The 25494-nt window shown below is 37.8% G+C and overlaps 3 protein-coding genes and 1 long non-coding RNA gene across 4 annotated transcripts; 3 read left to right on the top strand and 1 right to left on the bottom strand.

The window, feature by feature from the left end:
• The first annotated feature begins 1848 nt into the window (after positions 1-1848).
• On the top strand, positions 1849-6449 carry LOC131320470 (glycine-rich cell wall structural protein 1.0). Its single transcript, XM_058351191.1, has 9 exons — positions 1849-2104; positions 4127-4207; positions 4293-4381; positions 4471-4545; positions 4899-5011; positions 5098-5190; positions 5285-5362; positions 5482-5544; positions 5753-6449. Exons 1-9 carry the CDS (start codon positions 1982-1984, stop codon positions 6157-6159), a joined length of 1122 nt encoding a protein of 373 aa, XP_058207174.1. The 5' UTR covers positions 1849-1981; the 3' UTR covers positions 6160-6449.
• A 4960-nt stretch (positions 6450-11409) lies between these two features.
• LOC131320432 (protein SULFUR DEFICIENCY-INDUCED 1-like) lies at positions 11410-15636 on the top strand. Its single transcript, XM_058351145.1, has 4 exons — positions 11410-11636; positions 12815-13027; positions 13634-13789; positions 15064-15636. Exons 1-4 carry the CDS (start codon positions 11526-11528, stop codon positions 15400-15402), a joined length of 819 nt encoding a protein of 272 aa, XP_058207128.1. The 5' UTR covers positions 11410-11525; the 3' UTR covers positions 15403-15636.
• Positions 15637-17275: 1639 nt separating this feature from the next.
• On the top strand, positions 17276-18464 carry LOC131320457 (uncharacterized). The gene is made up of 2 exons (XR_009198273.1): positions 17276-18039; positions 18076-18464. It is a non-coding gene; the product is annotated as an uncharacterized LOC131320457 (long non-coding RNA).
• Positions 18116-21537, bottom strand: LOC131320450 (vesicle-associated membrane protein 722). Its single transcript, XM_058351166.1, has 5 exons — positions 21155-21537; positions 19299-19440; positions 19108-19228; positions 18882-18944; positions 18116-18461 (listed from the first exon to the last, which is right to left on the bottom strand). Exons 1-5 carry the CDS (start codon positions 21342-21344, stop codon positions 18315-18317), a joined length of 663 nt encoding a protein of 220 aa, XP_058207149.1. The 5' UTR covers positions 21345-21537; the 3' UTR covers positions 18116-18314.
• Between the last annotated feature and the right edge of the window lie 3957 nt (positions 21538-25494).

Here is a 25494-nt window from a genome sequence, read left to right as displayed (position 1 = left end):
CGTCTTACTCTATCCTCCTTGTTGCTTCTCTTTGGGGCGAGGCTTCGGGCAACTTCCAATTTGATTTGCAGTCCAGATCAGTTTTGAATTTTTGTGAACCTCTCTCCCTCGCTAAATGAATTCAGAATCGTTGGTCTTTTCGACCCTAAGAATAGAACGTGCGACAGTCATCGATACCAATATGAACAAATTACATCTGTACACGCGATCTTCGCACTCTCTTTGCCTGCTGCATTCCCTTTGATCGATGCTTAAACTAGGATCATTAAATATGTGATGTGGTAGTTACAAACAGGGAAGAAGTTACTGGAAAATCTAAAAACTGAATCCATTTCTTTAGAAATGAAAAATGGTTACATAGCAGGTTCCAAAAGGATGGAACACCACGCACCAAATATGTAGCTAGATAGACTTGCACGGATTCCTACCCACCAAAATATAGACTTCTTTTTTGGACGGTCCGGCCGGAGTGTCCAAGCCAGTTTACGCACACTTTAACTAATATTTTCCTCGGTTTGTTAAGGAATGTCATCCACGTCGGGACAAGAAAATTCACAAAAAAATTTCTTTTTCGCAGTCTAATCCAAATAATTAGATCCTGATCAATTGTATGGGTAGCAAATTCCTCAGTCAACCGAACTAACCTTGGGGCTAAATACAGACTTTCATCCGAGCAAGACAACGCCCACCGCTCAATATCTCACCATCCGTCTGAGCATTCAATGGTCCAGATTTTAACTCTTCTCTGAAAAAAGAGTTTTTTTAAATTTGAACTATCCAATTTTGAACAGTAAAAATTGAGAGCAGTGGAAGAGCGGTAAATGTAGAGCAGTGGGGTAGACTTTTTGCTTTCATCCCATCACGTAGACGGTCGCTATGTGGATTACCCACCTATTTGCCCAATCCTCACCCTTCGTTTTAACCACGCGCTTCAAATGGAAGTGACTGTTCCTATCTCACAAATTAAACCGACTTTTCGTCGGCCTGAAAGCAGTGGCTAAAATTTCACTTATTCCCTAAACTATCTAATTTCTTGGTATTTATCTTTAATTTGTCCAATTAAAACATATTAAGTCCTCAAACTCTTCAAATCAATATCCATTTAGTCTAATTTTGAATTTCCCAATTCAAATTTATGTACTTAACAATAGCTACTATTCCCTTGCTGGAGTCAGCATTTAGACTCATTATCGTCATTTGATCCGGTGGTTTATATAAAAAATTAACCCTTGAATTGCGTGTTGAATATATATCAGGTGTGTATATATACAAGATGGCAAGCAAAAATTTATCTTTTTTATTTTATAATCCAATTAGGAACGCTATCCTTGATTTAAAAAGAAAAAAAATGAAAAGAATATTGTCCCTAAAAAAATTAAAGGCTTCAAAATCAATGATTTTTTTATGACTGAGTGCCATAAGTTCCGTGATATTTTTTAAAAGCACGTTGGTTGTTGTATAAAAAAAAAAAGCCATGAAATCCAAAATTAGACTAAAAGTTAGCATGGATTTGAAAAGTTTAAGAAATTTTAAAAATAAATTATTAAATTTGATGTGAGGGGTAGAGATAATTATATTTCTAGCAACAAACTCCGAACAAATATAAAATGCATGGATACGGGTTATGCCTTCGGAATGAAAGAGATTTTTGAATTTTCTTTGTCAAAGAACAAGGAAGCAATAACTCAGATCAAATAAGTCAAAATATTCATTACAATATTCTGGTGAATCAATTTCTTTCTCGATTGATTTAGTACTTGATAGATTAAGGACGAATTAGAAAGCAATTATACAGTCGAGGGGGTAAAGTGATATTTGGCCAAAGTAGTGCCGGATGAAAACCCGGCCCGCGTGTCTGTTCACTAATCGCTGCGATATTTCTGCCCCTTAAATCTGGACGAGGGTTTTAGGGTTACTCTCTCTCCAAACTCTCTCTCTCTCTCACTCCTGTTGTTCCCTCCTCATCCTGAAACCCAGAACCATGGATAGGTACCAGAAGGTGGAGAAACCCAGGCCCGAAGTGCCCATAAACGAGAACGAGATCCGAATCACTGCGTCGGGCTTGGTCAGGAACTACCTCACCTATGCCACCACTCTTCTTCAGGTACTCTTACCGTTCGTCCAATCTACTCCTTTATTTTTTGTTAGCTTTAGTCGATCGTACTGTTTTCTCTGGTTCTAGGGTTTTGTTTTTTGTTATTTTGGTGGATTGGTTTTGGTGCTGACTATGTTTTATGTTGGTAGATATGGATTTGATGTGTTTATCAAAACTTGTTTTTATTGTCCTCATTTGATACTGCAGTAATTTGTATGGCCTTGCTTGGTTTATTGTACATGACACGGGTTTTGTTTTGTGTTTTTTCCACTAATTTATTGAGAATTTTTCCAGCGTTGGGTAAAATTATGCAGACAGTTGCGTTGAATTTCTGGGGCAATCAGTTTAGGTTTATAGTTGGAGTGACTGGCTGACATGCAGCGGCTATGATTTGTTAAACTATAGTTCGAGATGTTAATTTTTTTAGGGTAACGTAAATTTTATTAAGCTACCATTACAGGAGCAAGGGGGCAGTTCAAGATGTTAATATTGGGTTCACATGTTCCTAGTTATTATTTTATATTTTGGTTTCCATGACGGTGATGGATTGCTGTAAAGGTTTGGGAAAATGACAGCCGAGGACGTGTTTTGATAATTAATACCCGCCAAGGACATTTTCAGCATTAACAAATGTTCTTAGTTTGTCCTTGGCGGGTATTAATTATCAAAACACGACCTGAGCCGTCATTTTCCCTAAAGGTTTGATGAACTTATTCATCTATCCATTGGTTGTTTTTGCCCTGTTGTGATCTGTTTAGTTTCCGTGTGTGTTTTGGGTTCATGAGGCTTACTGGTGTTGTGATGGCTTCAAGTTCTCCACATGCTCTAGACCTTTAGTTTTTGACTTGTATTCTGAGGTGGTCATGTAACTTATAGTTTATCTTTCTATTTTTCGCATTGTGCGTAGTATTGGTATTTCAGTTGAAACCATGTAGGCTTGGCTAGAAATTTTTGAGGTTCTTGGTTCCTAGTTTAGACATTTAGTTCATATACGAGCATTTGCAGGCTGCAGCGGTCATGAAATTTGGAGTTCTACACTAGTGCATCACTACATCTGACTTTCTGCTCGTTTTGTGAGATACAACGCATAATCTGTCTAAATTTGTATTATATTCCAAAATTAAGGGGCTCTATATTCGGCTTTTGTAGGGGCTTACCATTTATTTGGCTCCTTCATCTCCTCTAGGCTTGATGTGAAGGAGCTCAACTGAATAGGTGCATGTTTTTATGGACTTAAATGAACCAAAGTAGGACAACTTTAGTTGTTTCTGGTCTAAAATCAAGCCTATTGGGCTAATGTTTATGCTTTACGCTAAAGCATGCTGAACATATGGAATTAGTATGTGCATATCCTGTCTTGGTCCATTATGTGCGATTTGGAATGAAAAATGGACTCTAGCTCATGGCTTTGTTTGGCACCATTTGGTAATTTCGCTTCATTATTAGGTTGCATCATGGATTTGCAGAACTTTTTCGTAGACAAGCTGTTTTGTGTTGAAAGCAAATGAGATACTTGATGAACAATTATGGTGCACAGTCCGAGTAGGTGACTTTACCTTAGGATCCCTTATGGAACAGCTCTCTTAGTTGATTAATGTGCAACATGATTAGACATGAGTGATCTGATCTGGGTGTTGGGTTGAAAACTGAATGAAATTAAATGTAGATTATTGTAGATCCTTGTGGGGTGTGAAATTGCACTGACTCGCAATATGATATACTTAAAAAGTTAGGATTAGCTCAAACGTGGCCTGCGTGCATTATGTAAAGTTTGTCCACCTATCCTCTGTACCTCCGGCTCGTTGATTATGTCCAGATGTTGGTGACTGGGGGTCTTTAATATTGCCCAACATATTTGTATTGCCACGGCAAATTGATCTTGTATTCATAAAAAATGATGCAATTTTTCTATGCCTCAAGTCAATTGAGTAGTCTTTCTTATCTTATACTTACATCCGTTATGTGGTTCTTTTTTCATATATATCGGGAATCATCTCTGATTAAGGAAGAAATTTATTATCTTGTATGTAGGAAAGACGTGGAAGAGAGATTGTCCTAAAGGCAATGGGAAATGCAATTAGCAAGACAGTAGCCATTGCAGAGATTATAAAGGTTTGTTCACCTACATTTGGTCAATTATGTTTTCTTTCTTTTGGATCTCCATATACAAATCAACGGAGTCTTATTCCTGAAACAGAGGAGAATCCCCCAGTTGCATCAAGATACTACCATCAGTTCAGTAAAGATCACTGATGTATATGAACCCATTGAAGAGGGTCTTTCAACGTAAGTTTTTCTATTCTTCTTCAACATCTCTAGGTTAGTGTATTGAAGCTACATGTCTAATGTTAGGTTACCATTGTTTTCTAACGCAGTGTGGAGCAGACTCGTCAGGTCTCAATGATTTCGATTACCTTGTCATTTAAGGAGCTAAACAAGAACTCTCCAGGGTAAATTTCAGTTCTAAGCTTATGATTCTGTTTGGGAAGCTTGGACATTATGCCTGAATACAAATACTAGACACGATTGTGGCTCTCGCAGAAAACTTTGCTTGATTCAGGAGATCTGGAAATACCTATTTAAACTCCTCTGCTTCTAGCTTCCATTTATTTTGCTTTTCTTGTTGTAACGAGTCTAATGACCCACCTATGATTTTTGAATTTTACCTACCCATGGTTTCCTCATCTCTCTCTCTCTCTCTCTCTCTCTCTCTCAAAATATGTTTCATTCAACTGCTAAATAAATCTGTTTCTTTCCTGGTTCTTCGACTCGAATCTGGCTGAGTGGAAATATGTGTTCATAGGTACCAAGCTCCAACACATGCAGATCAACGACGGCCACAAAATAATTATCAGCAGCAGCAACAACAGCAGCAGCCTAGACAAGCACGTGAACCGTATAATGCTGTTAATGAAGGTTTGGGCAACAACCAATAGCAAATATGAATACTTGTTAAATTGCAATTATAAAGTTATTGAAATGCTATTGTACATGTGATTTAGATTCGTATGGTCGAGGGCGAGGCCGTGGTAGAGGGAGAGGACGGGGTTGGAACAGGGGTGGATATGGAAACTACCAAGGTGGAAATTACCAAGGTATTGGCTCCTGAAGATCAATCTGTTTGTATTTAAATGTATCTTGACTTTCCTGTATAATCCTTAATGTTTTGCTGCATTACCTTATTTCTAGAAAATGGCGGTTATTCAAACTGGGGCCGAGGTGGTGGTCGTGGATATGGCAACTATTACCCAAGTGAAAATTACCAAGGTAGTGGCTCTTGGAGTTATGTTTTGCCATACTGGAAATTTAACAAATTCTATAGATTTTCATATAAATTATGAAGTCATTGCCTATCCTACATATTCACTGCATTCTCTTTATGTCAGAAAATGGCGAACATTCAAACTTTGGCCGAGGTGGTGGGCGTGGCAGAAGTTGGGGCTACCGTGGTTAGTATAATAAATGGTTTTACTTGCAATCTTGCATGCATAATGTTTCAGTGTGACATTATTTATAGAACCCAGAACTGGCCTAGTTTTCAGGCTATAATACCAGTTCTCTTTTGACAGCTCAAGTCTTCTGTTAGTGCAAATTTGTGTCTGTGTTTTGGTAAATCTATTGGGTTTTGACAGCTTAAAAACCTTTATTTTTTGGCAGGTCCTCGGTATGACACAGGTAGAGGCGGAGGTGGGTATGACTCAGGTAGAGGCGGTGGCGGGGGAGGTGGGTATGACACAGGTAGAGGCGGGGGAGGTGGGTATGACTCAGGTAGAGGCGGTGGCGGGGGAGGTGGGTATGACACAGGTAGAGGCGGGGGAGGTGGGTATGACTCAGGTAGAGGCGGTGGCGGGGGAGGTGGGTATGACACAGGTAGAGGTGGGGGAGGTGGGTATGACACAAGCAGAGGCGGAGGCGAGGGAGGTGGTTATGACACAGGCAGAGGCGGGGGCGGGGGAGGTGGGTATGACACAGGTAGAGGCGGGGGAGGCGGCAGAGGATATGGCCGTGGCCGTGGACGTGGACGGATGGGCGGCCGCCCGAGGGGTGGTGGAAACCAAGCATAATGGGGAATGGGTGTGTCTTGCTCTAGCTAAATGTTTGCCATGGTTTTGCAGTTGCTATATTGTCCAAAGTCTGTTTGGAAATTCTGGAATTGTGGCTTATTATGTTCTTCAGGGTTTTCAAGCATTTGATTTGTTCTTTTTCATAGGGTTATGAATGTGGGCAAGGCGTGTTTAACTCTGTTGCTTTTTTTTATTTTAGCCAAAGAGCAAGTAGCCGGTTTCTGATTGCTGTTCAGTTCACTGCCCAAGTATGCTATTGTATTTATTCAAATTTCTTAATTTTTGGTCCATATCTAGCTGTTCGGTTCACTGCCCAAGCTCCTTTTGTTTGAGCGTATACATAACAATGTTGCCTTTCACATCCTCCCAGACCTTAAGTGAGAGGAATACAGATCACAGAAGAGAGAGAAATACACTCTACTTTGTTAAGAACAACTTTGAGCTTTATCAAGGTATATATGAATGTCTAAATCTTTACAACATGAATTTAGCTTAAGCCCTAAATAATTGTAGAAAATCTCTCTTTTTCAGCTTATACTGCAAGCAGTAACTAACGCCAAACACTTGCAGGCTCTAAAATAATTTAAGTTGAGCACCAGTTTGTTTACAATCGAGAGCGTTCGGGTCAGCTTATGTATATGATGTACCTAGACTAATGTCGTGGGATTAATCTCACTGCCCGCTAGCCAAGGTCTAGTTAAAGTCATAGTAAAGGTTTAGATAGTTGATCATATTAGAGTTGATAACACTTAGAAAGTTTCGAACCTAAAATCTAGGAGGGAGCAAACCCAATGTCTTGGGCCTTTGATCCTAAGGAGTTGCACCAATATAAATAAGCACACATTTGGACTATGGGAAATGATTCACTTTTTTTATCTATTAGCACTCCTTTTTGTTTTATTCATGTGAAAGTACCAAATTATCATTCATATGAAAAAAGTGATTCAAGAAATAAAGGTAATTTAGTAATTTCACATGAATAAAAGACAAACGAATGAGTGCCAATGGATAAAAGGGGAGTGTGAAAATCATTTCCCAAAGACTATAGACTATTGGTGTAATGAATTTGTTTGAACCTATATCTGAATTTGGTTGTTTAAAAGGCTAGGTTCATCCCTACGGATCTAGATCCTCTATAAGGATCCCTTGTGAGGCTTTTACTGTGGGTTTGACAACACACCGGTGAGGAGATCTAATGGTTCACAACAACCTTCTTTATTTCTAAAGCAAAACGGCGATGTTTTAAAGGATAAAAGTGTAACGAAGAGTAAAGCTACAAACGGCTATTTCTTCTTCCGTTTCTTTCTTTTGCTCAACGTTTCTTCTTCTTTGTTACCTCAAACTTGACATTATCAAACTTAAGGTCTTGTTTGGATCAACAACTCAAGGTCTAGCTTGGATAAATAAGTTAATTGGCTTAATTTTTTTTTCTTTATTCAATCTTTTTTGCATTTGTTAGTTTCGTGTCAAATATTTGTGTCTAATGGAGTAGGCAAAGAGAATTGACATTTAAAAGTTCATTAATATTAAATAAACCAGTTAGCTAGGAGCCTCCATCCACTATGTAGATTATAGACACAATTCCTCCAACATCCAACCCAAAAATGGAACTGTGTCTCCCTATTATAGATCATATGTTCAAGGGGGAAAATAGAAAAAGAAATACTAAGAGCCAAGGGCAATTCCAAAGATACATGATTTAATTCTTGTCCAGCACACAGGTCAAGAGTTCAATGAAGGCCAAAGAAGAACTATGTGTGGCATTGACCCAGGGGTGGACCCATTAATGGGCAAGGGAAGTCAAGTGACCCCCCTAAGTTGGAAAACCCAGCAGAGGAATACTTCAATTTTCGGACATTTTTGATAATTTTGCCCCATAGGCTTTTGAACTTGTAGTTGTTGCCCCAAAGATAATAGAATTGCCTCATAAGAGTTCTATATCCTTTGGCTCTTGTCCCATAAGTAAAATAATTGTCCAGATTTTTTAGGTATCTCTCTCTCTCTCAACAAGAAAGATCGACGGGGGCAAAAGGATTGCGTGCGACTTCTTTTAGGAGAAGTTATTCCATGCTCCTGAGTTAGGTTGAACACGAATCTGAACCACATATTTATATGGATTTTACACACTTGAGAGTGGACATCATACATTTGTGTGATCCAAGTTTGTGCTCAATCATATTCCAGGGGCATTAATTAATTTCTTTTTCTCTTGTATGTATTTTTGGAAGAAAATGATTATCATCCTCTCTTTTTTTATAAAGGCACTCCATTTTTTTTTTATCTTTTAGTGTGAACTTTGTGTAGTTTTCATTAAAAGACAATAAAAGGAGTGGACATATTAAAAATATATATATGAGTGCAAAAATCATTACTCATTTGGAATTTTAATTTTAAGGTATAAATAGATATCGTTTTGAGAAATTTTATAGATAGATAATTCACTTAACCACTTCTTGTATGGCATTTCAGTGCATGTAATTTTTGTAAGTATATTGTAAATGAACTATATAAGATCAATAGATGTCTTCTTAAATCTTTTTTGTACGTTGGTTTAAGGTTTAGGGTAGGTAATTGACCCCACTGTCAATAAATTCTGGGTCCGCCACTGCATTGACCCATACTGTGACAACAGATATGGGAGCATATTTGGAGGCATTTGTAAACCCTGAAAATTTGGAGGCCATTGTAAAAACTGAAATTGAAACACATCAATATTACCGGTGAATGTGATTACATAAATTGTACCAAGCTATAGTCAAGATCTCAAGAAATCTTTCAAATCCAAATTGAAACTAGCTCTCACCAAGTTGAGTGCTCTTCATCCCAGCACGCAGACCATGCCGACCTAACATATGTCGACCTTGCCCATTTTTTTACGCAATGCAAAAGTCTGATGCAACCTGCAGGTATTATTGTCACGAACATCTAATAACATAACATTCCAAGCCGTAAGAAACTCGTACTCCTCCTCATATTCGTTCATAAACTTTCCCAAAGCATTGTGCATGATCACTTCCGATCCTCCAGGACCACCAGGACGAAAATGCTTTTTAAATGCTTGAGAATGCATTATGAGCCGAACCCCATACCCATTTTCGGTTTCCATTGTATTCCTTCACTGTCATCCTCACCCATTTCAATCTCATTTTCTACATCATTCATCCGCGATCAAATCAACTGTGCAATCTACAAAAAGCACATTAAAAATGGTTAAGAGCAATATATATATATATATAGACACACACACATCCCAACCTGTAGGATAACTTAAAAAAAAAAAACTCAATAATGTAACTACTCTTAAACTAAACAATATGTAGAGCCAGGGACGGAACTAGGATTTCATAAACGCGGGGGCCGAACTAGGAACAATAAGATTTTAAAATTTCAAGGTTTGAGAATCTAATGGTTTATTTGGTTTAGGTTTTGAGCAAGGTTTTTTTTTAGTAATGAGTGGAAAAATATAGAAAGAGAAATGAGATTAATTAAGAAAGGAAAAACTTATGGGAGACCGTGTGCTGAGAGAAATTGGGTTTTGGAACCAAAAACAAACACATTCTAATAAGTGTTTTTAACCACAAAAAAAAAACTAATTTTAATATTAAAATTTAGAGAGAAAAAAAATTTCCGAAAACGACGCGGAGGCCGTGGCCCCCATATGCCGATACATGGATCCGTCTTTGTGCAGAGCAATACCTGTTATATACTATTAAAAGCATCAAAAAAACTCACCGAATATAATATTATTGAACCTCACATGCACACAAATCAAGTAATGGTTGCAAAAATTCAAAATCCTAACATTTAGATCTCAATAAACTATCAGAAAGGAGATGGGGAGGAGAAGAAAAAAAAGTAATGTGGGATGGTTAGATCGACCTCTAAGCTCGTTACCGTCGGCAATGGCCTAAGGAGGAGGTGATTGTTCAGCCTTGGAAGAGTTGGTGAGAACTGAGAAGGATTTTTTTGCTTTGCTATCGACGAAACGGAGAAGAAGAAACGTTGAGCAAAAGAAAGAAACGGAAGAATAAACGGCCATTTGTGGCTTTACTTTCCGTTACACTTTGATCCTCTAAATCGGCGTTGTTTTGCTTTAGAAATAAAATGACGGTTGTGGACCATTAAATCTCCTCATTAATGTGTTGTCAAGCCCACACCAAAAATCTCACAAGATCCTGATGGGGAATCCGAATCCCCTTGAGAGTCCATGCGATTTTATATTAAAAAAATGAGGAAATGGGGCAAATTAAGAAGTAACGTGGGATCAAACGGTCAATAGGCCAAGATTAGTTGACTTGGGTGAGAAGATCGAGCATGTAATCTGGGCCCACTTAATAACTTTGATGAGATAGTTTATGTCGAAAATGTTAAGATACATAACAAGTATTCATGGATTGGTCCATGAAAGGGCAATGAACGATTCAGATTCACGTACATTACTGTAAATTTAAGCTGTTCATTATCCTTTCATGGATACTTTTCATGTATTGTATCAAATCCCAATTTATATGTAATCATTCTAGCACCACAAATACTTACACACACATACACTCTCCTTGAGTGTGTGCGGAACCCATAGTAAATGTGAGTGCTATTGCGTATGTGTTCGTAATACTGCTAACACCTTTTATCATACAACAATGCTACTCACATTATTTAGGTGGTGTTTTCACTAACAAAAAAAATACGAAAAACTTAATACTCCTACATTTTACCATCTCGTTTTTATTAACAAAAAAGTTTCAGCATTTTACCATCTCGTTTTCACTAACAAAAAAGTTGTCAACAAATTTTTTTTTTTTGCTACAATAACTTTACTCACAAACTCAGCAACAACTTATTCACTGCTGAAAACAACTTGAAAATTTTCAACCTCGTTACTGAAAACACCTGACAACTTCTCAACCACAAATAAAAATCTATAAATTTTTCACCGCCGGAAACACCCCGACAGTGTGAATTTGAGTAGCATTATTTTTTATCACATACGGGTCGGAGCCGTGGGTCAAATTTGCAAATTTGAGTAGCATTCATAATATTTTAATTCGTATCGTAACTTTTATGCTAAAAATTCGTAATTTTTTTATCAATATGATTCGTAACTTTTTAGCAATAGATTCATAATATTTTAGGAATTATTACATTTTGGTGTGTTTCAATAAGGGTTTATATGATACACACCCAAATAAGGAGTATGTATTGTATCACTTTCCCAAAAAGTAACCCTGAATGTGGACGGAAGTTTAGCCCATATTCATTACTCTCTTTCATTTCTTGCATGTACTTTGATGACCACTTTTCTCTCTCTCTCTCTCTCTCTCTCTCTCTCTAAAATCATATTCCAGGTCGAGTGAGTAAGAGAGAGAATGGAAGGGAGTTCAGATAAGAGGTTGGGGAAGATGGAGAAGGATATGTTTCATATAATTCATAAGGTTCCATCTGGTGATGGTCCTTTTGTTAAGGCCAAACAAGCACAGGTTTGTTCTCCCAAAGCTTCTCTCATTCTTCATTCTAGTTATTGGTTCTACGAATTTTGAATTTGTAAAGAGGAATAAATACGACTTGAGTAAGGCCGATAACGAACCAAGCTACTCGAGTTCTCTCATAAAAGCTCGTATTTCTATAACTCCTCTCTTTCTTCATAGTTATTCGTTTTTAAGGTTGCATTAATTAGGGTTTTTCAAATTATTAATTGAGAAATAAACATGACTTAAAGCAGGGTTGATAAACGATCCAAACTGCTTAAATTTGCTCATAAAACACTCGTTCAAGACTAATTAGTCATATAAACAGCCAAGGTTAATTTTTTTTTGAATCTCGTTAAGCCTTTCGTATAAAATTTAAACAAACTGTTACCTATTTCATTGGATTTATGATGTAAGAAAAATTCAAAGTACTTGAGATCAATCCGAAATCTGCTCAATTAAAGCTCCATCGAGATCGATTTACCTAATAAACCAAATAAGCATCAACAAATTTTTTAAGCTCAATAAATATTAAAACGAAGCTTGAACAATTAATGATTAATTGGCTCAATCAACTCGTTTATCAACCCTAGACCTTGGAGAGTTATAAAGAGTGATTCTTGCAGTGAGGTCTAGGTCTACATACCTTGGGACTCACCCTTAGCAAATAGGGTGAGTCCCACAGTCTAAACACACTCGCTCAAAAGAGAAGTTACTTAACAGCAAGACTGTTCTCATCGCTCAACATTTCACCGTCCGTCTCTGCAATCAATTGTTTGGATTTAAAAAAAAAAAAAAACTATTCTCCAGGGAAAGTTTTAACTCTTCCCTATAAAAGTTTTTTGAAATTCGGATCATCCAAAACACTTTTGAACGGTGAGATTGAGAGGGGGGGAGAACAGCGAATGTTTAGCGGTGGGTGTAGACTTTTTTATATTCTTAAATGAGATTAAATTCTTTACACCGCCGGTGTAAACATTTGTTTTCTCCAAATTAATTATATTGCGACACATCGTCAAAACAATAGTCCCAATTATTTGAACATGGTGACGTGACGCAATGTAATTTGATTTGAAGGAAACAAATATTTACACCGGAGGTATAAAGAATATAAATCTCTTCTTAAATAGGGTACACACGCTTTAAATGAATGTAGTAATTTTTAACTTGGTGTGAGAATTGATGATCAGCTGGTGGAAAAGGATTTAGAAGGAGCAGTGGTTTGGTTTTGGAAGGCAATAAATGAAGGAGACAGAGTAGATAGTGCCCTTAAGGACATGGCAGTGGTGATGAAGCAACTGGACAGAGCTGATGAGGCCATTGAAGCTATCAAGTCTTTTAGGGGTCGTTGCTCCAAACAAGCACAAAACTCACTAGACAATGTCCTCCTCGACTTATACAAGGTACTTGTTTTCGAATTTCGTATTAAAACTGCAATATTGATCAAGTTTGAGTGGCTTAGAAAACCAATGTGATACGAACTCTAATAAACGAGTAATAAAGCGATACTCTCAGAATACCTTGTAGCGTTATTCACTTGGTGCTCTCGGCAAATCACATATATGGTGAAAAATTTACCAGGTATTGGGTGAATGAGAGACAAAAAAGTGTCCCATATTTTGTCTTGCCAATTTTTAGTTGCTGGAGACATCATGTGATGATGCTATGTGGTACTTCGGGAGTACCTAATAATTTTTTCAAACAAATATAGGAGTACATACATACGTCACAGTTCACACGTGTGTATACATGCTAGGGGTGGGCATCGTGTCATCTCGTATGTGTTCGTGTCAAAATTCTCTCAACTCTAATCCGACCTGTTTAGCTTTTCGTGTTATATTCGTGTTCTGTATCAGAAATAGCTGACCCCTAACCCGCTAACTTCGTGTTGGGTTTGTGTCGTATTCTCGTGTTGTGTCGGAAATTCTCACCCCTAATACATGCTTGCTGCACTCTTTTGAGATGGGACAGACTCACAAAGGATTAATATGTTTTCACGAATATTGCAGAAAAGTGGTGAAGTAGATGAACAAATAGCATTGTTAAAGCACAAGCTAAGGTTGATATACGAAGGAGAAGCCTTCAATGGAAAGCCAACAAAGAAAGCTCGTTCACATGGCAAGAAGTTTGACGTCTCCATCAAACAAGAAACCTCCAGACTTCTGGTATATAACTTCCTTTCATATGTGATTTTCGATCCTCTCATTTGATTATCAGATCATGAATAGAATGGAACTCGCGACGGACTCGTTTTGATAATTCAATTTGTTGATTTGTTCATTTTTTTTGATAGTCTGGACGTACGAATCACATTTGTCTTGAGAGAAATGGATGAACAGAAGTACAAAGGTTCATTTCGGATAATCTTTTTCTCATGGGATAAATATGATTCTGTGAGATACTTACCAATCTACTACTATTAACCTGATATTTTACATTGATGATACATTTATATATGTGTGTGTGTGTGCATATTATGAATTCAAATGGCTTGCTATAAGTACCCCACAAGTATGGACACTACAACTGTTAGTTTGTTTTGTGCTTATTCAAGTTAACCGGTAGATATACTTGCGCTGTTGTTTTTTTGTAGTTAGAATTTTGCGAATGAGGCATTGGCCTTCAAGAGGTTAGAGAGACAAAACTGATGAGCCGTGCCTTCGGGCACGGGCATGCACTAGTATATATATATATATATAATATAAAGAAGGATTGATTGGGATCATCAAATTATGAGTTTCATTTCTCCTCACGTGAGGATCACACACAGATATCGCAAAGGATCCCAATTGGCCAATTCCCTCTGATTTTCCAAGATTATAGGCTCTGGTCACAACCATTTGTGGATATGATGTGAAAAGACAAGGTTTACACCCAATTTATGTCTCTCAGGTCCAAGAATGATTTTGTTCACCCTCGTTCTAATTGGTGAAAATTATGTGAATTCCACCACAAACTAATCACCGTATTTTCTAATCGTGTATTTATCATAGACCTCACACGATTTCCATCAATTGAAGTGAGGGTAAACAAGTAGAGACAAACTAGGTGTAGCTTTTATTGTTTTAGTTACCATTAGTAGTTATTACGTCCCCTCTCTCCTATTCTTGAGAAATTATTGGTTGCAAATCGGGTACCACGTGGTACCCAACGCGCACATCCGGAACATCTAAAAATGCAACCGACGGCTCGGATTGAAAGCCGAACATACATATATATATATATATATATATATATATATATATATATATATATTAAAAGGAAAGGAAAAGTGTGTTTCAATCAGGACCATTAGTTGCATTTTTAGATGGCTCGGATGTGCGCGAAAGGTATCACGTCAGCCGTACCGTATTTGGCATATTTGCAAATATCCCAATTCTTGGGTGCATTTTTAATCTTGTAACTTTGAAGAGACCGATTGCAGTGCTGACTGTGGCAGGGAAACTTGGGCTGGGCCTATATCCAGAAAACCAATTACATGGCAGCGGAAATGGTCTACAAGAAAGCCCAAGCGATCGACCCGGACACGAACAAGGCCTGCAACCTGGCCCTCTGCCTCATCAAGCAGGCCCGGTTCGACGACGCATGTTCCGTTCTCGAGGATGTGTTGCAGGGCAGGCTTCCGGGCTCGGATGATCCAAGGTCCAGGACTCGAGCCGAGGAGTTGTTATCGGAAATGGGATCACGGTGGCGTCCACCGTTGTTGCCGGATGGACCGGTCCTCGACATGGATACTGATTTGGTTGATGGGCTTGAGCGTTTGATGAATGACGACTGAGCTCCTTTGGGATACATAAAAAAGGCTTCCAATCTTTGAAGAAAGATCTCACCCTTTGGATATCAGTTAGAATTTTCTTAGGTGATTTTCGCACCGGACCGGAAAGTCGTGAAGATAGGCAGCGAAAAACAATGGGTAAATGGGTGTGTAACAATATGTGTACATAACATAAGGTTAAAACAGATGTTTATATAACGGTATAAATAAATAAGTCGAGTAGCAAGTTGTTCAAAATTGGTTTCAAAATGTTAATGATTCTGATCGAGGAATGTCGAAATTTGGCTCAGTGAGCGTTGGAGACGATTTTAACAGGACTGAAATTGAGTCGATCACGAGCCAAGTTGAATAAGTAGCTTTTTAACACACAAAAATACGTGTTAGACCAAGAGGGTTGGGATTCTTGGGAAGCAGTGGAAGAGAGCAAATGTGGTGTTGTATTATCTGTTGTTGCTTGGTTTGGATATGAAAATCGACGAGTGATTGCAAGCAGGGACGGAATCAGGATTTTTTATTCGAGGAGACCGGTCACAACATGAACAATAAAATTTTGAAATTTCAATGTTTAAGAATATAAAATATCTGAATGACAACAAAATGCCTATTACAAAATAAAATATTATCGAGGTGATCTTTACAAACCAAAAACACGTGATCCTTACAAACCAAAAACAACTAAATTATAGGTGAAAAAATAAAACTTTTCCAATATGTTATACCCCAAGCATGTATCAAAATGGAATTTAATGACACATTAGATCAAAAAGTCATCCATAATTGAGTTGGAACTAATTGTTCAGCAATTTCCTTCTCATTAAATATAACCAAAGCATTTGTGAGAAACTCGTCCTCCATTCGAAACATGTACGTGTTCTGACAATATTTAGTTGAAAATGTCATTTCTATCCACTAATTTTATTTACTGGGAGGCCACCATGTATAATTTTGATATTTAAAAAAAAAAACTTGAATAATTATAAAAATTCGAAACCACATGGGGGCCGTGGCCTCCGTATGCCGTAGTATGGATCCGTCTCTGATTGCAAGTGCAATCACTAAGAGAGTACAATCACAAAGAAGGGAGATGATCAAAAGACAAACAAAAAAATATTACTACACAAGTTTGAAAATACATTGCAGGCGACTTCCTTTTATAGAGAAATGAGAAGCAAGGAATTTAGAAAAGTGAAAGCATACAAGCATAATGATGTCACATGGCTACATAGACATATTCCCTACATGGATTCCCTTGGATATATGCCTTATAGGCATATATTACATTATTACTGTACAATTTACAACGAACAAACAATTTTACCATTTCCTATAGAAAAGAATGACTGAAAGTAAGGCAACAAGTATTCTTGTACATCACCAAAAAAAAAAAAAAAACAAGTATTCTTGTCACTTTACTTTATCTTTATTTCACTTCACACTTACTGATATGCACGGACTGAAACGGGAACACCCAACAACTACGACAGGGAAGGGGAGCAGAGGCTTTTATCCGGCGTATACGCCGCTATGCGGTGGACGGGAATGGAACCAAGATATTACTTTGAGTCGGACCGACCACCACTGGATGAGGGACTCGCTGAACAGAAGAAGCCTCACTCAATGAACGGGGGTATGGTAAGACAAAATTTCCGGTAACGATGGACGCATTCACGACAAAGATTCGAACAAAACACCGCTCCCTCTGTCTGGTTCCCGGGAACCCTCAGAATGCTAACAAAGATTGGAATAAAAACCTTTTCCGAATTGAATTTGGAATAAGCTAGCTCGAAGTTGGAGTTTCTTCGTCTTACGTAAGACGAGTTGTGAATCATGGAATGAGGAAGCGGAACTCACTCCAAGTGGAAGGGTTAGAGGCGCTCCGAGAAAAGCCTCCCCTCAGTCCGGTAGATGTCAAGAAGGCTGTCTCTCTCTTCCCCCAACTTAAGATTGACCATGACGCCCAAGAGCTGTGTTACGTATACAGATGTAGGATAACCCGACGGGGATGGTACGGCATTTGCAATGGATTCGGCATTGTTCCGGCTTTGACCTCCGACCTACGACGGAAAGAGGCACGTATGGCGCATGGTGCACACCATGATTCTCCCCATCCACCTTGAGCGGAATGATGAATCCGACACCAGAGCTAACTTTTTGCGGCTTTTCTTGTTTTGTGCGCAATTTGTATTTGATTTATTCAATAACGTGAATCCTCCACAATGCACATGAAGTCATGAACCTCACATTTATCACACAGCCAAAGACATATCTGTGTTCGAATCTATGCCGAGACATTTGCGTAAAATCTTAAAAGGGCAATAATTGGCTGAATGATGAACTTGTGGAGGGTTTCACAAATGAAAAAGCTAATCAATTTCTATTTCGGTTTCCCTTCCATTTCCCCCTTCCTTTTTCGTTTCTGGGAAGTCCCTTAAATATCCCAATGATATTAAACACAGCACACAGGTTGTACAAGTACCTCCTAGTCTAGCCAACATGTTCAGCAAGGCTAAGAACTTAGAATAACCACGACTCGTGCAAAGGCAAATCGACCCTCAGTAATAACACACTCTCATTTTCCCAACAATGGACATTCGGCTCAGAGTACTATAAATCCACCATCTTCACTATCAATTTTACCAGGTATGAATGAACAAAAGACACTATCAATTTTACCAGGTATGAATGAACAAAAGAAGAGGTACATGGGCAAGAGACATCCACACATCAAAAGACAATTTACTAGTACCAGAAGAATAGAAGAATTCAGAATCCCAAACTCTACACTGGTCTTACAATACGAAATGTACCATCAAAAAATTACAAGTAAACAACACCAAAAGGATATCAAACTGGTAGAACACCGTTAATTTGCTAATAATATGATCCTAATTAACGCAAGTGTAACACACCATACACTACTTACATTTGCCGCCACCACAGATGGATAACACTATGATCAGTATTAAGGCAACAAGGATACCAAGAACTATAAGCTTTATCTTCATATTCTGAAACCACATCTTCCTCCTCATTTGGGTACCCTGAGTCCTGAAGTCTTGTGCCTGCATTGCAACATATTACCAATAAGGCTCTAAAAAAATGCAGCACTTCTAATTCTACCGCACTACATTTACTGATGAAAGGAGAACATTAAGGCCGTTAAGATCACTTGGAATCTAAAGAACCGAATTTAGCAGCTCCAGACCTATGAGTTTGCGACCCAAAAACCCAAGCACTCATCTGGAAATTTTGAAAATTCAAATAGGAGTAAACTAAACCCTACTGAACATAGCCTATTCTCCCTCTGTTTCATATCATTACATCCTTCCTGTCTTAAGTGATACTGCTATATGCAATGTCATGGCCAATTGCCATCACAACAAACCAAAAAAATCAGGAACAAATCCATTCAATATAACCACTAAGCTAGATTTACAGAACACTACTCAAAGCTCAAGAAGTTATGTATAGCATCCACTGACCTGAGAGCGAAGGTTTTCTGTTTTATCTACTAGAAGCTCAATCTTCTCTCCACGATCAAGAACCTGCAAAATCACATACTTCCTTAATACCACAGGCCATCTCTCAACTTTCAGACTTCTTATAATCCAGTTCCCCAAGAATAAAACTTTCACGTGATGAATATCATAGAGCCAAATCGGTTGGCAGTAGCATTTGCACGACCAGAAGGCCTTAGTTTTTCCTCACCTTCTCAATATTTTCCATCATCACTCCTTTGACTTCTGAAACCTGAGCCTTCACTTTTGCAAGCTTGCTGATCTCCTCTGGATGATCCACACAGTACTGCATCTGCTCCTTAAGTTTGGGCCTACATTGCAAGATTTAAGTTATAGAGATCACCAGGAAAAAAATACAGCATAAATGAGGAAGACGATTACCCAAACTCCCTATTCAGGCTATTAGCAGCAGCTGTTGCAGCTTTTCCACCACCATATCTCTTGGTAAAATCTTCTTTAATTCGCTCAAGAAATGCCATTGGGATCTGTCTGCCAGCAGATTCCACGGCAACAACACAATAAGCTGCAAAGTTTGACAGACAAATTTAGTAACCCAATTGAGCAGAAAGACACACTAAGCATCTCCAATGTCTATGGGGAAGCACGGAGAACTAAGAATTTTAGACAAGTCTAATCCTGATCTGAAAAGTAAGACCAGTTAACAGATATAGACATAGCATACACCATGTAATCAATTCACAGAACAGCTTAGTTTTGTTTACTCTGACATAGATATTTGGAGTACAGAATGATCGGGTGATTTCAAATTGACACCAATGATGCCATAATAGAAAGTTTGACATTGCGATTAGCAACTAAAAATACTACACAAAAAGAAACATGCAGAAATTCTACCATAAAAGATTCAACTTGCGACCTCTCACTTAAAGAAAATTACTGTGTCGAAGCCAGGATAAACCACAAACTTGTAAATACACTGGGAAATATGACCAATATAACAGTGAAATACAACGAATCCAAAAGTAGCAAATATGTGGAGTTATTAACATTAGCCAATCTTGTACTTCAACAAGATTACGACAGATACTCCCCCATTGCAATACGTCCATTAAAGCCATCTGCAGCTCATTTACTAAAGTTAAAACACAACTCTCACTAAATCAATCCTAGATGACATAACGGGGTCATATCGACATATAAGGATAATAAAAACCACATTATGAGCAGGGGAGAAAAGTGAATAAAAGGTCTTGTTTCCATAAAATAAAAATACACAGAAACAATCTCCACCCACAATTAACTGACAGAAAATAATTGACTACAAGAATAAAATAGCCAAATATCATCGCAACACCAAAACATTTGCAACAACTAAAGTTTGAAACACCATATCCTAGGTGGATAAGTCATAAGTTATAACAAACATGCCGAGAAATCACGACATGCTTACACTACTATAATAATAACACTTGGAAAAGCATTCAAGCCACCAGGCCTCAGGTGCCTAAAAGTATATCCATTGCAAGTAATTTTCAATTTGGAGCTACTGTAAAATAGCTTAGAGCATCTCCCGCCCTTACCCTTGTTTTTACTCAAACTCAAAATTTAAGTAAGAATGCACTCCACTCTGACTCAAATCTATATCAAATTGATTACTTAAATTTGTGCTGAAATCATGGCCACTCAAATTTTTACAGGCTATTTCTCCCTTCTCAAATTTACAACAATGCCATTAATGAAGTTTTTACTCAACTTTATGCTTAGTTTTGAGTTGGGACATTGGAGTGCTTCATATCAAGTGAATCACTTACTCAGATTTGAGTAGAGAGATCCTCAAAATAGACTAGTACACGAACTTCGATCGCTGTTTTCATCCCGCCCTATCAGGTTAAGGATAAGCACCGAGATCAATCCGAACAATATGTGATCATTGTTCTGCTCACAATAACAATACGTGCCCACAAAGAAAAATAAAAAGAAGCTTCACAAAGTACAGATCCACACCGACAAAACCTATACTCCATGTAGAGTTCAACCAAAAAATAAGAAAACACTCAACGATAATCCAAAATCCTGCAATCGGGTTCCAAACACAAGATAAACGATGATCCAAGCTAAACATCAGTGAAAAAAACTTCAAAACTAGGTCAAATCGGGGCAAAACGGATAAGGCCAACAGAAAGTAAACTACGACTACGATCAGATCGGAACACGTTAAGGACAATCAGATCTACGCGTTGACGAGGAAAACGACAGAGAAGGAATACGAAATTTACTGAAGCCGTCTTCGACGAGGTAGTTGAAGGTGTGGCCATCGCAGTTGTAGGTGAACTTGTTGTTGGTGGCGGGGAGTTTCTGGAGGCACTGGGAGGCGATGCTGGTGAAGTTGCCGGTGAATTCGGTGAACTCGGCGACGATTACGGTGCCCCTGGCAACGAAGCTGTATATGAGGGATTGCTGGCCCATGTCTCTATCTCACTGTGTATCTCTCTCGCCGCGCAAACCCTATAAACCTTGGAGGAGAGAGAGAAGTGGAAGGGGTGGATGTAGAGAGAGAGAGAGGAAGCGTGGCGATGCGGGAAGGATGAATCGATGGGGTTTGATTTTTGAAGTAGGAAGAGAGGAACTTTCCTCTTTGATGTCTCCTCCGTGTTGATCTGAGTTGTTTAAAACCCTCCGAAACTACGGGAAATAACGGAAATGCCACCGCAGTTTTCGAATTTTCGGAATTTTGGTTTTGCGGGTTTTCCGGCTTTTTGGATATTGCATTTCGGACACGAAAATTTCGGGTAAATAAGTCAATTAACTTTTTTGTTTTATATAAAAAAATTTGCATTTTTTAGTTTCGTTTCAATTTTTTGTGGATTATAGGCCATTTTAGTTCTACATTAAATACATTTTTTGTCACTCGAGCAAGTTATTCGAATTACGTCCAATCATTCCTCACGACAAATTTTCATAACCACAAACCAATAATTATTTTTATGATAGATGCTACGTACACTATAATTCATCAACTGTATCATCAACTACATTTTTTGTAGGGCTCACTCCGGGTCCCAAAAATATATAGAAAAATGTCCATAAATTTTAGAACAATATTTTATCGGGCCATGTAAAAAATCAGCTCCAACGGATATCGGTAATTATTATTTTTTGATTTGTAGGGGCGAAACTGCTCAACTAAACAATTTTGTCCCTACGAATCAAAAAATAATACTTACCGATATTTGTTGGAGCTTATTTTTTATAGGGCCTCATAATATATTATTTATAAATTTATGAACATTTTTCTGTATTTTTTTAAGACCTGAGGTGGACCCTACAAAAAATGTAGTATGGTGTAATAGTTGGATGTAGTGTACCTAGACTTAGTGCTATTTCTATTGATCCAAACATCCAAGTGAATCAGAATCACTGAATTTTTCTTTCGGAGATATTTTTCGGAAAAACTTTTCGGAAGTTCTAGCATTGTTGAACATGAACCCGCTTGCAGAACTCTTTCAAGTTGGTGTCTTCATTATATTCTCATGCATATGTACATGATTCGATTCCCATAAACACTTACCCCTCTCCCCAAGTCCCTTAGGATAGAGTAAATTATGTTTAACGAATGGAAAAAAAAAACAAAAAACAGTGTTACCTATTCTCCACTAATATTGCTATTGCCCATTTAAAACTTTTTTTAAAGTAAAACAATTGTTTGGTAGCTGAACTCATCAACGCAAATGTCGTTCTTCTGCTAACTACCAGTGAATTAATGTTCTGGACTTTGGTTTGTTTGGCGAGCTGAACATCATTTCTTTATTTTATGGGCTTATTATAATAGTACAGTAATGATTTTGAATACCAACAATTATGAATAAAAAATAATGATTTTGTCACTTCACTTTCTTATTAATGCACTCCAAATGTTGTCTTTCAGTACTCAGAATTACACACAAAGAAAGCGCTAAAATACAAATTATGGAGTGCATTTATAAGAAAGTGGTGTACAAAATCATTTTCCTAAAAAAAACATAGAAAATAATGTGAACGACTGCACATAATACGTAGGTTCGCCAAAATCTAGCAGTAAGACAATATTTTTCCCTCTACAATTGTTTTACGCTTGTTTCGGATTCTTTATATTTTTCTTTGTTTCAACGTTTAGTCCTTCGTTCTTTTCTGTAGTCATGATCTAAATCACATAATTGCGACTCTGCAAAGGTGAGTAAGAGCACGATCAAGAAAGCATCTGTCCAAACTTTAAAATTATTGAAAATTGCTAGAGTGAGAATTGAGGGTGGGTGGATGCATAAGATTTGTGTAATGCTTGGTCATTACCCATGATTAATTTATTTTCGGCAAAAAAAGTTGAAAGCTAAAGTTGGTCCAAACGCGACCGATCGAGATCATCAATAACCACTGATAATCATTGCCAAGCTAATTACTCCTAATCAGGTGCCTACTGCCTACCAATAGGGGAATTTTTCAGTGCCGGTGGACACGGGCCACGTGGTGCCAAGCACAATTTCGGCCATCCAAATGTATTTTGGACGGGCCAAATCTGTTTGGGCTTAAGAGAGTGTTTTGGTAATTTGTATCCTAAAAAATTACCTAAACAGATCTGAACCATCCAAAATATATTTTGACAGCCGATATCGCGCTCGGCACCACGTGACCCGTGCCCACCCAACACTTTTTGCATGGACTGAAAAACTTCTCCCCCCAAAAGGGAAAATGGCGGAGAGCCTGTGACTTGCGATGTTCTACCATAAGTAAAATGTCATGTTCAAAGTGAAATACTTGTACTTATAAAAGAGCACAAATCATAGTTGCTACGTAGGAGGGTATACGGTCCGATTTTTTAGAAAATCAGTAATCGGACAATTTTAAACTGTTCTAAAAAATTGAGAATCAGAATCTAACCAATATATGCATGGAACCGAACCAAAATCAAACCGCAAGACCGATCCAGTTTTGGTTCGGTTCCGGTTCTATTCAATAAGCATTCACAAAGGGTATTGATAATGCCACGATGAGATCTTTTAGTGCCACGACATTTTGGAGCTGCTGACTATTTTACCCTCCACGTGTTAACTGATGCAAACTGCAGGCTTTTTGTCCCCCCTCTCTCTCTCTCCTCTCGAGAAATTATTCATCGCACTTGGAGCAACACGTCAGCTCTTGCCTTCCCTAATCAAAATTTACCTTTTGCTATTCCCCTCTTACATCCCACCCCCGAACCCACAGCACTTTTTCCACACTATTTTTCCCCGGCTCTCCCCCCAGTCCCTAAAACGTTACCGTTTTATTTTTTAAAAAAAATTCAAAACCATCGATTTGCAATCCTACGAAACAGAAACGTAATTATGAGAGCCTTAGAGTCAAAATTTAACTATGTCTCTTTAGAATAATATGATCAAAATAAAAATATCTGCACACCCGTTCAAACGGATTAAAAATTGAAGCACTTAATTTTTTAACCATATTTTTTAATATATAAACGGTAAGTGCTTAAATTTTCACTTCGTTTATCCGTGCAAAGATCTTGTTATTCTGATTATATTGACAAGATCTTTGTACTGATTCAAATGGAGTAAAAATTTGAACACTTAATTTTTTGAGACTGTTTATATATTTAAAAATATGGTTAAAAAATTAAGTGCTTCAATTTTTAATCCATTTGAACGGATGTGAAGATTTTATTATTTTAGCGGAAAGCTTTTTTCTTTTGATTCAGAGAACTTTAGTAGGTTGTTCTACTAAATAGGTCAAGTGATTTATTTTTTTTTTAACTTATTCAAATTTTTTTTGGTGACTTGACTTATTTGAAACCGTTTATATATTAAAAAATATAATTAAAAAATTAAGTGCTTTAATTTTTAATCCGTTTGAACGGGTGTGCGGATATTTTTATTCTGATCATATTATTCTAAAGAGACATAGTTAAATTTTGGCTCTAAGGCTCTCATAATTACGTTTCTGTTCCACAGGATTGCAAATTGATGGTTTTGAATTTTTTTTTATAAATAAAACGGCAACGTTTTAGGGTCTGGGGAAGAACCCGGGGAAAAGTGCGGAAAAAGTGCTGTGGGGTCGGGGGTGGGGTGTCAAAAGGGAGAATAGCAATTTACTTTTTACCCACAAATCAAATTTTGATTGGTGGAAGGCAAGAGCTGATGTGTTGTCCCATGGGCAATGAATAATTTCTCCTCTCTCTCTCTCTGTCTGTCACTCTCCCAAAATTTTCCCTCGCACTTCATCGTTGACAAATCTGTTCACCTCTAGAATCCATCTCATTTACTCTTTGGCCTCTGCTACTTCCAAAAGACCTAGTTTTCTCTCCTTCTTTCCTCTCACTTGACATTAACCAGCCACAACTGCCACCGTCCAATTTGCTTCGATTACCTCTATAATCTATTCCTTCCCCATCCCATGCAGAAAATCATTTTCTGAATCCACAATCTATACCTGCGTGGCAGTGGACAATAATAGACAGAGAAGACTGGAGGATTATTGCTATTTAAAAAAGATAAAAATTGGCCAGACCAACTGTTGCGTTCACCTTTAACGGGTTAAATTAATATATAGATCTAGACCAATGTAGAAATTGTGTGGTGTACATGGTGCT

This window comes from Rhododendron vialii, chromosome 1a, assembly GCF_030253575.1.
Source record: "Rhododendron vialii isolate Sample 1 chromosome 1a, ASM3025357v1".
Classification (NCBI taxonomy): domain Eukaryota; kingdom Viridiplantae; phylum Streptophyta; class Magnoliopsida; order Ericales; family Ericaceae; genus Rhododendron; species Rhododendron vialii.
This window is presented reverse-complemented; position numbering and strand designations above follow the sequence as displayed.

Bases quoted from the DNA above. Each gene is read 5' to 3' on its own strand.
- LOC131320450 (XM_058351166.1), bottom strand. From the start codon at position 21,344: ATGGGCCAGCAATCCCTCATATACAGCTTCGTTGCCAGGGGCACCGTA. The intron at 19,441-21,154 runs GTAAATTTCGTA...CAAACTTTGCAG, and splicing joins CCTCGTCGAAGACGGCTTCA to CTTATTGTGTTGTTGCCGTG. The intron at 18,945-19,107 runs GTGAGGAAAAAC...GTGATTTTGCAG, and splicing joins TGATGGAAAATATTGAGAAG to GTTCTTGATCGTGGAGAGAA.
- LOC131320470 (XM_058351191.1), top strand. From the start codon at position 1,982: ATGGATAGGTACCAGAAGGTGGAGAAACCCAGGCCCGAAGTGCCCATA. The intron at 2,105-4,126 runs GTACTCTTACCG...TCTTGTATGTAG, and splicing joins ATGCCACCACTCTTCTTCAG to GAAAGACGTGGAAGAGAGAT. The intron at 5,012-5,097 runs GTTTGGGCAACA...CATGTGATTTAG, and splicing joins GTATAATGCTGTTAATGAAG to ATTCGTATGGTCGAGGGCGA.
- LOC131320432 (XM_058351145.1), top strand. From the start codon at position 11,526: ATGGAAGGGAGTTCAGATAAGAGGTTGGGGAAGATGGAGAAGGATATG. The intron at 13,028-13,633 runs GTACTTGTTTTC...CGAATATTGCAG, and splicing joins TCCTCCTCGACTTATACAAG to AAAAGTGGTGAAGTAGATGA. The intron at 13,790-15,063 runs GTATATAACTTC...TGACTGTGGCAG, and splicing joins AAGAAACCTCCAGACTTCTG to GGAAACTTGGGCTGGGCCTA.